Source organism: Xenopus tropicalis, chromosome 5 (assembly GCF_000004195.4).
Source record: "Xenopus tropicalis strain Nigerian chromosome 5, UCB_Xtro_10.0, whole genome shotgun sequence".
NCBI classification, from domain to species: domain Eukaryota; kingdom Metazoa; phylum Chordata; class Amphibia; order Anura; family Pipidae; genus Xenopus; species Xenopus tropicalis.
The window spans coordinates 59,598,670-59,612,997 of record NC_030681.2 but is presented as its reverse complement, the minus strand read 5'-3'; the positions used below and the strand labels follow the sequence as shown (position 1 = coordinate 59,612,997).

Here is a 14,328-nt window from a genome sequence, read left to right as displayed (position 1 = left end):
TATTGGGACCTATTATAATCAATGGTGGAAGATAAAATCCATTTTAGGCAAATTTTGGAATGTCCTTCAGGGTGATCGTGATCTAGCAAAGGTGTTGCCAAAGAAACAATCTTTGATAGCTAGGAGGTCTCAGAGTCTAACGATATTCTTGTACACAGTCACTCTGTCGAAACACGGACCCACGACAGGCTCCTACAAGTGCTATAACTGTGAGGCCTTGTTAATACATGAGCCCCAGAAAGAATTTTCAAACAACAAAATATATGAAATAAGACAATTCATCAATTGTCGGACTATAGGCGTGATCGATATTGGAATATGTAATGCAAAAAGAAAAAGAAAAAATCAGTTGTGCTATCTAAAATAGAATCTATAATAAAGTTAACTTGGAGTGCGTATTCCTAAAAGCCGTGGCTTCTGGCTATAAACATATTAATTGCAAAATACAAAAAAGGAAGTCACTCACGATTCAGTAGGTGCAAAAAAGCTGCCTCCATGCCGGTTTATTGGAGCAATCAGTGAGAAGGATACAGACGTTTCGGGAACCTCTCATTCCCTTTTTCAATGTAGCATTCCCTAACACCCACCCCAGGTGAACAGAATTTAAACTACAAGGTGCAAGTCCATGATCATACGAAATCTCGCGAGATCTCGGGCTGTTAGTGATGTCAGTCATAGGTCACGTGATAAGGATCGCAGACAAAGCCTCGACCTGTTTACCAAGGCAACATCTAAGTGTTTAACAGTGCACAATTATTACAATGTTACACACGAGGCAGATTTGTAAGGTGAAAAAACAAATAAAAATAAACCAAACAATATATACATCATATACAATTGTTACTGCGCCCACATAGCGCCTAACATATGCTGAGAATACACATGAAAATCAAATGGAAACTCACCAGTCTGCAGGACCCACAATAAAACCTATAGAAACCAATGAAGTTCTATTCTCTCATTTAAACCTGCAGGGGAGACTGTGTCTAACAGGTAAGTCCAACGTGCCTCACGTTGCAACAAAATGCGGTCTCGATCGCCCCCTCTTTTAGGTCTATTGACCTGTTCTAGCACTTGAAATCTTAGTTGTGCAGCATTGTGTCCCATCTCCACAAAATGCTTAGCTACAGGAGTGTTATGTTTATTGGTGATGTCTGATTTATGCTGGCCAATTCTGTCTTTTACGGATTGGATAGTTTTGCCAACATATCCAAGCCCGCACTGGCATTTCAAAAAGTACACCACAAACTTGCTAAGGCAATTGTGGTACCCCTTAATCTTTACTGGGGCCCCAGTTCTAGGATGCATGCATTGATCACCCCTGATGATGCTGTGACATTGGGAACAGTTTAAAGGAGAAGAAAAGGCTAATAAAGAGTTAATCTCAAGCTGCAGGCTTACCATCAGTTGTCTCAGTAGTGCCCTTAAGTCTCCGCAAATTCCGATCATTCAGATGATCAGAAGCCAAACAGGAAAAAAAAACGCTGAGCTGGGTAAAGAGGATTCCCATAATGCATCGCTCCTTCACTGACTTGGTGACCAGGACTGCTAGGCGGCGCATGCGCACATGTCCCTCTTCAGCAAGCAAGCAGGTGCGCTCCCCTTCAGACTGGCAACCGGCGTGTGGTTGCTATGGCGACGTGCTATATAAATAGTGCATGCAGCGGCGCGCCGGAGCCATTAGAAGAGGACGCGACAGGCGAGTGCTGGGGGGAGTGTTACCGGTGGTGGACAAAGACCACTGGAAAGGCGCGGGGGGGGGTTGTGGACAAGGACAAAGGTGCGGGGAGGGGCGGTGGGTGTGTGTTACTGGTGCGGGGAGCGGGGGGTGTGTGTTACTGGTGCGGGGAGCGGGGGGGTGTGTTACTGGTGCGGGGTGGGGGTGTGTGTGGACAAAGACTCCAAAGGTGCGGGGAGCAGAGCTGGGGGGACAAAGGGTGGGTGTGTGTTACTGGTGGACATAGACTCCAGTGCGGTGCAGGGAGCGGAGGTTAAAAAGCAGAATGTGCCACTAGTAATCCAGCGGGGAGCAGAAAGGGGACGCATGCGCAGTAGAGATGGTGAGGGAAAGGGTTTTTAAAGATGGCGGTGCCCAGGGGCGATTCTGCACATATCGCCGCCTGAGGCGGCTCCTGGATGCCGCCCCCCCCCCCTGCTCCCCAGCGCTTACCTTCTGAGCGCAGGAGCGGGTCCGGGGGCGGTGAGATCGCTAGTGAAGAGAGCGCAATTGCTCTCTCTGCACTAGAAGAGCCGAATTTCCGGTTTAAAAACCGGAAATTCGGCTCTTAAAGTTACCAGGAGCGGCTTTTTGCCGCCCCTGGTAACTGGGGCACTTCTGCCGCCTGAGGCGAGTTTCTCAACTCGCCTAATGGCAGAAGCGCCCCTGGCGGTGCCGTTCACTGAAACAAGCATGTAGTTTGTAGTAAGTGTATCTCTGTAAATCTTTCATTAGGCAAGCCAGAAATATAGCGTTTTTTTTTGTTTTGTTTTTATATATTCTTTATTTTTGCATTTCAACTTTAAGGAGGGGATACAGAAAGAAAGAGGGAGGGGGAAGGGGGATGGGGTTGCATTGAACATTAACATTCATAGTCATTTAATCCTAGACTAACAGCAGGTTCTTGCTACTCTATGGTGTTGGAAATATAGCGTTTTTACACAGGAATAGTAGTACTATTTATTAGTGTGCTTAATAGATTTTGACTTTCCTTGTCCTTTAAACATGGGAATGTACCATTCAGGTTTGGAAAGGAATGTCTGTTTGGTTAATGGCTCTTTGCCCATGGCATGTACCAGTTTATCGTGCAAATTATTTGTCTTTTGTAAGCAAAAATTGGCCTTTCAGAAAAAAGAGTTCCAATTTGCAGATCATCCTGTAAGATGTGCCAGTTTTTTAAGATAATGTTTTTAATATCATTTGATTCAGAGCAATAACTATGTACAAAGGCAATGCCTTTCTTACTGGTATCATTCAATTATTTGCCCTCAAGCAGCGTGCGTCTATCCAATTTAAGTACCGATTCCTCTGCTTTATCCAATAATCCAGGATCATATCCTTGTGCTAAAAATGTATCTTTAATTTCTGAAACCCTGGCCATACACGTTTTGTTGTCACTCACAATGATTCTGGCTCTCACCATTTGACTAAATGGTATCGGTTTTCTCTGTGTGGGAGGATTAAAGCTCCTTGCATATGTAGATAGCTGTTCGTATCTGTAGGTTTAGAGTAAAGGTCGGTATATAACTTGTTAGGACCCATATGAATTTTGCCATGTTAGCAAAAACTTATCCACAAAAATAGCAAGAGGTTGTAACACTGAATCTGTCCCAGCAACAACAGGACGACCTGGCGGATTTTGGGGATCCTTGTGGATTTTTGGTAAAATATATAACACCGGAATTTTATTAATAAAAAACTCTGCTTGTTTCTCACTAATGATTTTTTTCTGAAGAGCATCATTTACCACCGTATTAATCTTTTTAGCTATGTTAAACACAGGATCCCTAGGTAATACCTTGTAATGCAGCCTATTATCAAGCTGTTTAGCAACCTCCGTATGGTAGCTATTCTTATCCATTATCACAATCTTACCACCTTTATCAGCCAGCTTAATGACTATATCTGGATTGTCTTCCAATTCTCTCAATGCAATTTTTTCTGAGGTGGTAAGGTTGTGATACACACGGTGTCTACCCAACAGTAGTCTGTTAATTTGGCTTTTAACCCTTTGTGTTAAAAACTGCAGGCTAGGGTGTGACTGTGAGGGAATGTATCTACTTTTCAGTTTTAACATGGAAAGATCATACCTGTCAGGTAATTTGGAAGAGAGGGGTCCTGCAGTTGGATCATCATTTTTTTCAAATGTGTTTTTCCTGAAAAAGCAATTTTTAAATTTAAATTACGGAAAAATTTATACAGTTCAGTTTGTACCTGAAAAGGATCCCCCCTGCAGGTAGGAACAAAATGTAACCGCTTCTGCAACACAGAAATATGATCATTATTTAGAATCATGCTAGAAAGGTTTTAATACCCCTTGTCCTTTGTCTGCTGATGAGTCCGAATCTCGGACGTTAGATGCCCTTGGGGCTTGTAGATGGCTTGTTCCCTCCCCCTCCCTTGGCATTTTTTGACTTCCTCCTGGCTGGGGCAGGTGCAGAAGCCCCGGATGTGCTGTTGTCAGAATCCTCCACAAAATCATAGGATTAACTATCCGTGCCAGGGAGTGGTGATAATGTCTTGGTATCCGATGTAGTACGCTTTCTCCAGGAATACACCCTATCAAACTGATAATCCAAAGTGTCTCTCTGAAATTTCTTTAATTTTAATGCTTCCAGGTCCCTTTTGAATCCTGCCAGCGAGCCCTGTATTTGATCCGAATTCAATGTGCACTCAGCATTATTTAATTGTGCTGTGAGTTCGTCCTTAACTCTTTGGACCTCAGAGCACAATGTTGTTCAGAATTCAGCCATTTATCAGGCCTATGAATTCCTCACATATCTGAATAGTTGTCACCCCACTATAAAGTTTTCTATGAACATCTCTGATAGGGCCATCAAATTTTTAGAGGTTAAAATCCCATATGGGTACAAGTTATATACCGACCTTTACTCTAAACCTACAGATACAAACAGCTATCTACATGCAAGGTGCTTTCAGGAAAAATCGATACCATTTAGTCAAATGGTGAGAGCCAGAATCATTGTGAGTGACAACAAAACGTGTATGGCCAGGGTTTCAGAAATTAAAGATAAATTTTTAGCATGAGGATATGATCCTGGATTATTGGATAAAGCAGAGGAATCGGTACTTAAATTGGATAGAGAGACGCTGCTTGAGGGCAAACAATTGAATGATACCAGTAAGAAAGGCATTGCCTTTGTACATACTTATTGCTCTGAATCAAATGATATTAAAAACATTATCTTAAAAAACTGGCACATCTTACAGGATGATCCGCAAATTGGAACTCTTTTGTCTGAAAGGCCAATTTTTGCTAACAAAAGACAAAATAATTTGAGCAATAAACTGGTACATGCCATGGGCAAAGAGCCATTAACCAAACAGACATTCCTTTCCAAACCTGTGAATGGTACATGTTTAAACTGTTCCCAATGTCACAGCATCATCAGGGGTGATCAATGCATGCATCCTAGAACTGGGGCCCCAGTAAAGATTAAGGGGTACCACACTTGCCTTAGCAAGTTCGTGGTGTACTTTTTGAAATGCCCGTGTGGGCTTGGATATGTTGGCAAAACTATCCAATCCGTAAAAGACAGAATTGACAAGCATAGATCAAACATCATCAATAAACATAACACTTCTGTAGCTAAGCATTTTGTGAAGATGGGACACAATGCTGCACAACTAAGATTTCAAGTGCTAGAACAGGTCAATAGACCTAAAAGAGGGGGGGATCGAGACCGCATTTTGTTGCAACGTGAGGCACGTTGGACTTACCTGTTAGACACAGTCTCCCCCGCAGGTTTAAATGAGAGAATAGAACTTCAATGGTTTTTATAGGTTTTATTGTGGGTCCTGCAGACTGGTGAGTTTCAATTTGATTTTCATGTGTATTCTCAGCATATGTTAGGTGCTATGTGTAAATATTGTTTGGTTTATCTATATTTGTTTTTTCACCTTAAAAATCTGCCTCGTGTATAACATTGTAATAATTCTGCACTGTTTAACACTTAGATGTTGCCTTGGTAACCAGGTCGAGGCTTTGTCTGCGATCCTTATCACATGACCTATGACTGACATCACTAACAGCCCGAGATCTCGGGAGATTTCGTATGATCATGGACTTGCACCTTGTAGTTTAAATTCTGTTCACCTGGGGTGGGTGTTAGGGAATGCTACATTGAAAAAGGGAACCAGAGGTTCCTGAAACGTCTGTATCCTTCTCACTGATTGCTCCAATAAAACCAGCATGGAGGCAGTTTTTTTGCACCTACTGAATCGTGATTGACTTCCTTTTTTGTATTTTGCACTTAATATAGTGGAATATGTAGTTGCCCCAAGATGTATGTGGGCAAGATAATTAGGGAGCTCAGAAAGAGGGTCTAAGAACACGTGGCCACGATTGTGCACAAGAAAGACACACCTTTGGCGAGAAATGTACGGGACTTTCATCAGTCGGATATACGGGCCATTTCATTCTTTAGCATTGAGAAAGTGAAGTTAGGGGCCAGGAAGGGTGACATTGACAGAATTCTTTTACGAAAAGAGTGTCAATGGATATACAGATTACAAACTAAGTCTCCGCTCGGCTTAAATGTGGGCTTCACCTTTATGCCATTTATTACTAAAAACTAGAAACTAGCATGATCACAATCTTGCCTTTGGAACGGGTTGAATCCCTTCTTGATTTTCCTTCCCCCCCCCCCCCCTTCAGCGTTTCTTACAGATTTATAATGGAGCACAATTAGTGAGTAATGATCTTGTACTTGGTATAATGCATCTTTATATTTTGCATCATATTCACTGTATCTCTGATGAATTATCTCCATTTTTCAGTTGCCTATAGGTCATGTTGATTGAGTTTCGCTTTGATTTGCTTTTGTAAATAATTTTTACTTAAAGTTCCTAAACCTGACACTTTTGCCAACCTGACTGTCCCTTCTCAGCCTGTCAGTTATAGCTTCTAATGCTAACAGCCTCTTGCTGGACAAATATGGCAGCCCCCTTATAGGGGAACATGGGGAATCAGACCGGTAAAATAAAAGCATTGGGCAAATACTTTTATGGCAAAAATGAAGGTCATGCAAAGACAATGTTATGATAGATGTAAAAAAAAGGTTTAATTTCTGGTGTCAGTATCTCTTTAAGATTAGTATATAGCCCCCCCCCCCTTTATTCACCTGTTCTTACAGAAATAGATCTGTCCATTTTGCCTATATATCTATAACCACATTAACTCTCATATAGACTACATGTTTGAATAAATGTTATATATTTCCTTTCCCCTCATAACTATTCTAGTTTGTGATTTAAATTTTCACTTAACACACTTCCTGCATTTATACATACCCCTCGGTTTTTGAAAAAAAATAACTACCTTTCAATTTATCCTTAAAAAAAGTTTAAAGCAACAACAAAACAAACTCTGATGCTTTTTCCTAGTAGAGATAAGCTATAAATGTATGGTTATGCTCTAATTAGTAATCATATAGGGATCACTGTAGATGTAGTGACTGTTATTTTACATATTTGTACATGGAACGGATGGGAGAGAAAAAAAGGGGCGGGGGGGTAGCCTTTAGTCCGTTATCATAAGGCAGTTTTCCAATGGGGGGTATTAAGTACAAAGTGATTACACATCAGGGTCAGTGTCAGTCCACTGTTCCCAAACCCTGTCAGATTTTCCAGGGAAACCTCTTCTTGTATATGTCAGTTTGTATAGAGGAATGGCTTTCCCTGTAATTTGTTTTCAGGACTTAAGGAGTTGGCCTTACCTGAGGTTTCCAGTTTATGGCTATGATCTTTTTTTGCATACGTGCACAGTATAAATAATAGAGTTCGATGTGCCCATTTTGGAAAAATTTCTAGTAGTAGTAGCAGCACCATGGGGTCTATTGGTAGGGAAAGATCCATTTCAATATTGATCCGGTGCACTACCTGTTTCCAGAATAGCTGAATTTGTAGGCAAAGCCATATGTGTATAAATCCCGCTGGGGACCATCTACATTGTGGACATTCTGGCCTTAATACTGGGTTCATTTTGTGCAGTCTCTGTGGGGTGAGAGATACTCTGTGCAAAAAATTTAGTTGCGTCATTCTATCTTTACTACTAATAATCCCTTCAAATGTAAAAGCTAGTATATCTTCCCATACAGTACCTCTTCCATGATCTGAGGAATGTCTTGTTGCCATTTAGTATACAATTTACTCAGAAATTTGCTTCCTATCTGTGACACTTGCATATAGCAGGGGTCCCCAACCTTTCTTACTCGTGAGCCACAGTCAAATGTAAAAAGAGAGCAACACAAGCATCATAAAAGTTCATGGAGGTGCCTAAGGGTAAGGGCTAAGATTGGCTATTAGGTAGCCTCTATGCCACTATCAGCTTACAAGAGGCTTTATTTGGTAGTAAATCTTGTTTTTATTTAACCAAAACTTGCCACCAAGTCAGGAATTCAAAAATACCTGGGGGCCCTGAGAGAAACATCTAAGGGGTTGGTGAGCAACATGTTGCTCAGAAGCCACTGGTTGGGGATCACTGGCATATAGAAATATGACAATGTTTTCTTGAGATCTACATTGTGTATTTCTGCCTCAGTTCCCTTCAGGCTTGTGTCTATGGTTTGATTTCCAAACGGGGCTACCATCGAATTCCTTAATTGTAAGTAATGGACGAGCATTCTGTTGGGGAGGATACATTTTTGTTTAAGTTCTTGAAATGCCAGCAGATTACATTTTCTATTATATCAGAGACATATTTAATTCCATGTTGTTCCCACAACTGTGGGTCTGGCACACTGTTGCGATGTTGTAAATTTGGGTGGCACCATAATTGGGTGTGTCCTGAGCAGTGTTGTTGAAGTTAAGGGTAGTACTGGAGTACCTTCTACCAGGCGCTTACCATTGCTCATACCAGTAGGGAGCATTTTTTAGCATATTTGGTGCCCCTGTATATTAAGTTTTTAAGTTCTGGAATAACTTAAAAACTTAATATACAGGAGCACCAAATATGCTAAAAAATGCTCCCTACTGGTATGAGCAATGGTAAGCGCCTGGTAGAAGGTACTCCATTACTACCCTTAAGACCCCATTATTTGTGCCTCCAATTGAGCTGATGCATTTGTCAGAGATGGCGTGGCCCAGTTATGAGCTACTGTAAAGGTGGCCATACACGCACCGATAATATCGTACGAAACCTCGTTTCGTACGATATTCGGTGCGTGTATGGTATGTCGGCGAGTCAACCGATATCGCAGGAAACTGCTGATATCGGCCGACTCGCCGATCGGACCAGTTTGAAAATTTTGATCGGGCGCCATAGAAGGCGCCTGACCAAAATTCTCCCTTCAGCGCTGAATCGGCAGAAGGAGGTAGAAATCCTATTGTTTCTACCTCCTTACCTGCCGATTCAGCCATGAATCGCCACGTGTATGGCCAGCTTAAGTTGTGTTGCCAAGTAATATAAATAGAGATTCAGGGCTGCTAGACCACCTTAACTAATTGGGAGTTATGCATATGCAAAGCCAGTCTGGTGAACATGAGACTTTTTAGCTTGGTAAATAGTACTTTGGTAATATTATCCTTTTAAACAAATGTATATGCCCTTATGAGAGATAGATGAAGGTGGGCCCAGGACTCTACTGTAATTTCCATATTCTTAATAATTGGTTGGATGTTAAGTTCAGTGAATTTACAGAGGCCAGCGTGGATCCAAACTTGGAGGACTCAACCCATTGTAAACCCTGTATTTGGGTTGGAGAATTTGGTGGGTGGATATCAATTGGGAAGATCGCAGATTTGGACCAATTTGTTTTAGGCCCAAGTAGTTAGTGTGTGTACGTTTTGTGCTTGTGGTAAGGCGTGATCAGAGTTGACCAAATACAAAAGTGTGTCATCTGCATACATTAAAACTATTTCATTCCTGGAGCCTAAACGTAACCCCTGATTAGTCAGTGCATGTTTAATGCGACTGGCCATGGGTTCCATTAAGAAACACTTCCAGACATTACACTTTTCATTATAGTATCCTGAAATATCAGTGTTCGGTGTTGTGGCCACACTATGCACTTTTCATTATAATATCAATTAATATCACCCCTTACCATTATGACCTCATTAAAATTACATCAGTTTAGTAACAAAATATCAAGGTTTTTTTATACAGTAAAAACACATTATTAAATCGCAATTAAAACATGTAACATCAAACTCATAATAAAGGCCCAAAGGTAAGCGCGTATGTAGATGAAAAATCCAAAACACCTCCCTCCTGGCTAAGAGACTCAATGAGTCTTCCCCCTCTCACTCCTAATCTCACTTTTTTGATGCCTTGCATAATGCAAAATGTCTTGTTATATTACTCTTTTCAATTGCTTGAGGGTTTTTATCTGACTCAAGTGTTCCCTTATCCTTTCCTTCAGTAATCTATTGGTACATCCCCCATATTGCTTTTGGCACTTCAAACAAGTAACTAGATTGATAACTGTAGAGGTGTTACAATTAATATAATCCCTAATCTTTTGTTTGTGACAGTTGATCTAAACTTAGATATTTTTATATGTTGGCATGTTACACACCTACGGCTTCCACATTTATTGCTCCCTAAAACCTCAAGAAAGTTTCGACCATTTCCCTTCGTCAAATCAGTATACAAACTTGGTGATACGAAATCCTTGAGTGTATGTGCTCACTTGGGGAACTTTGTCTGCCCACTTGTTCCCTTTTCTTTTTCTCTCCTACCCGGGCCAACAGCTCCTCTCTCTCCACATTCAGGGCTCTTTGGTAAGCCTTCTCTAACACCTTTTGCTTATAACCTCGTTCTGCAAATCTCCTATCCATATCCCAAGCCTGATCCCGAAAGGGACCTTAGGAACTGTCCAAGGGGTATCCCCTCTATCTGCCTCCTTGGGTGACAGGAAGATGCATATAAGAGCGTATTCCCACTACACGGCTTGTGAAAAATCGTGATGTGAATCATTGCCCACTGCCATCAATTCTACGTTTAAGAAGTCTATTTTCTCCCTATTGAATTGACTGGTGAACCTTTGGTTTAGATCATTAATGTTAATATCATGTACACAACTCTCAAACTGTTCCTGATCACCTCCCCATATATACAATTGGTCATTGATATACCGCAGACATATTTTAAGTTGCCCTCTCATCACCACAGAGATGTGGGTATCCTTTCACCAATCCATATAGAGGTTGGCATAAGAGGGGGGCAATATATATTTTTATTTTTTTTTTAAATGCATATTTGAATAAAAATTTGATTTTTCTTTAAGCTGAAATTTTGTTTTGAGTTTGGGATACTTATTTGATATGGATGTTTGATTAGGCCTTCAATCTGGGGACTGTATCCCATTAACTCTGGCCCTTTTTGACTGGTAATTTAGGACCCTTATTATTAATAAATTGTAAATTTGGAAAAACCTTGGCAAATATTGTATACATACCACTGATACTGGTGTTGGCTGACAAGGTCCTCACTGCCACATCCTGCAGATTCTACATTTCTGGGTTCTCTAGACTACGGAAAAACATGTTGCCAAGCAACTTGTTAGTCTTTCCTAAATGAAAATTCCATCCTCCATGTATGATGTTTCTTAATTAAGAACTATATTGTATGATTCACAGAATTTGTTAGGACTAAGCTTTCTGTACAAGTGCAATGTGAATCTTCATGTGATGGTTCCCTGCACTCTTGAAAATTAGGTTCCTTTTTTACAGTTGTTGTCTTTGCTTTACTTAACAAATACTTTTTATGTTTTATCAGGTTTGCACAGATGAAGAATGAAGGCCTAATGTTTTTCATCAAGTCAACTTTAACAATACTGTATGTAATATTTACATAAGGACTCCAAAGACTTCATAGTGACAAGCACTCCAGTTTCTCATCTTATTTGTTACCATGCAGATGATAACTGAGACAAAATTCATTACATTCAAAAGAAGCTGCATGTGCTGTTGATGTGCCATTACCATTGTACATGGGGCATCACATTGTTTTAAATTCATTATCTTGGCTTGTTATTTCTCATAAAACTGAGAACTGTAATAAAACTTTGTACTGTCTGAACTGTTCTGGCACAAGTGCGAGTTGTTTTATCTAGAGCCTGGACCATGAATATGTTTTATTTGTCCTGTTTGTACTTAAACCTATCCCCTGGGGATGTGTTAAACTTTATATCTCTTATGCAAAAAGCAAAATTATAATGAAAATGATAGAACATTTTTTCAAAATAAATGGTTTATTTCATAATGGCTTGATATTATTTTTTGGATCTTTGGGGTTTCATAGGGGTAATACTACCCAAAAACTAACATGCAGTTGTGTCCCCGTAGGTTCCAAAGCACACTTTTAAGCACATAAATACCCCACCCCTCATTAAAAGCATGATTAGTGTTTTATGTACAAATAATAACATTATGCTGCTTTAAAATATGCAGTAATCCATGGCAACCAAATTATTGCATTCATTGTTCTACCTGCAGCTGGCTGAAAAAAAGCAAATTACTGATTGGTTGCTGTGGGTTACTGCCTGGGGCAAATTTGGCCAGTGTTGATAAATGATTCTCAATACACAAGTATAAATGCCAAGGGCCTTCTGGACAATTTGGTAGCCAATATTCATAGGATTACAAAACTACTGTATGTGGCATGTAGAGATCACAAAATGTAAAAGGTGTAAATATCTTTGTTTTTCACAAACTAATAAGTGAAACATTAACATACAGAGAAAGGAAAACACACAAAATTTGGAATAGTGACAAGAATCATATAAGCTTTCACTTTCAGGGGGTCACCCTTGTACTGGAACATGAGGTTTAGTACTGGGAATTATAGAGCTGTCTTTGTAGAAGCATGGGTATCTGAAGAAAATTTTCTGGGTAGGGAAGTTATCAATCAAATACAACCTGTTTTTCTAGACTAACCCTGTGCACAATAATTAGGTTCCAGGTTTGTAGGAAATCAATTTATTAGTAAAGCCCATAAAGTCGCTCACAACTTACACAACTGTGTTACCATGGATGCCATTTAGATAGAGAGTACAAGTCATGAGAATGTGCTGCCTTGTACATAACAAAAACATAGGTAAAAACAAATAATATATTTTATGGTTTATAAATGTGTATATTGTTAGACGTATTGGAATACTTTAGAAGCAGAACTGGCAAACAGGAACAGAAGCGCTTCATCATAAGAAATTTCTTCTCCCATGGGCAATGAAGTGCCCACAATACCTTCACCTTCACTTCACCCCATATAAAATACATTACATGCAGTGATCCTGGGTAATCACTCAAAAATGCCTCCTTCTGCATTTTTGGTGATTACCAGTGGTCTACGCATGTAAAGCACATTCAAATATGTAACTAAAGGAACTGATACTGTGGGTGCTTCGCCGCCTGTTGCAAGCATTACCTGACAGAATGGCACAAACTTTGCTTCTTACTTAGCGCTTTCATGCTGCTTGCCTGGCTCTGCCTCCTGCATAGCTGAAACTACATTAAAGGAGAAGGAAAGTCATTTTGGCATTTTACTGCCAATAGATTCTCCACATTAGTGCCACCTAGGACAATATATTCTGCAGAAAGCATTGCCATACCTGAGTAGAGCCCTAAAAGCTTTCGCAGTTTGCTTAAGACAGCAGCTGCCATTTTAAATAGCTTCCTGTTTGCAGTTATAGCTCAGATCACAAATTCCTAAGGGAGGGGGGATGGAGTTCTTAGCATTCTTCTGGGAGGGGGAGCAGTAGAAGGGAGAGAGGAGAAAGCTGTGCAGACTCTGGCCACAGGAATTAAGACTTTTTCTGAGAGAGGAAGTAAGACACCCGAACAACATGTTTACAAAAAAAAAGACAAGAAATCCTGTGTTTCTTTTGAAAGAGGACTCAGTGCAGCGTTTCTGTGTGTGCTTATGGCTGCATTTACATAGACCTTTCTGATAAAGCTTACTTAGTTTTTACCTTTCCATCTCCTCTAAAGGGTCTGCAAACCCTGTTTTACTGCACTGGTAAATGCAAATTGATTTAGTTGTTGCTGAACTACAAATCCCAGATAATGTAGTATTCAATGAAGTTTGAGGCCTCGGAGCTGTAGTCCAGCAATATGTTGGTTTTATTCTTAAAGCAATATTGCACAATAAAACTTTTCCCCAACTCTCCACAGCCTGCAACTACTTTAAAATGCAAAACATCCTCCAATGAGAATCCCAGCTGATCTGTGTAAATCTGGATTCATGTTCTTTGTTCCTGCAATTGAAGTTGGAAGCAATAAGCACAGTTTCCCAGTCCTTTATTCCCAGGTTTTATTACAGTGTAATAAAGAAAAAAAAATGACAATAATTTCTATAGTTAAAATAACCACAAGATGGCTGACATAGTATTGGGAATCAGCATTCTAAATAGTGAATTGATGTATATATAACTAGGGGCTGCAAAGGGACAGTGTTGCAGCTGGGTTTACAATCCCTTTAATGATTAGAGATGGCTTTGTGTTGCACAGTGATCTGAACACAGGGAGGTAGGGAGCTGAGAAAACCCAAAGACAAGCAGGGAAATGTTAAATAGCGGGCCATAAGAAGAAAAAAGGGACAGTTGGAAGGTTTGCAATATTCCGGGGGGCTTGTATTCTGCCTTGCC

General features: G+C 40.3%; 1 protein-coding gene across 2 annotated transcripts in view; it reads left to right on the top strand.

Annotated features, from left to right (window-relative positions):
* The window catches only part of map3k4 (mitogen-activated protein kinase kinase kinase 4), a 297,498-nt gene extending 285,553 nt beyond the window's left edge, over positions 1 to 11,945 (top strand). For both annotated transcript variants that reach the window (XM_004914648.4, XM_002936262.5), the window contains exon 26: positions 11,460 to 11,945. In XM_004914648.4, the coding sequence (XP_004914705.1) occupies positions 11,460 to 11,480 (21 nt within the window). In that variant the 3' untranslated portion in view covers positions 11,481 to 11,945. The remainder of the gene's footprint in view (positions 1 to 11,459) is intronic.
* The last annotated feature ends 2,383 nt before the right edge of the window (positions 11,946 to 14,328 follow it).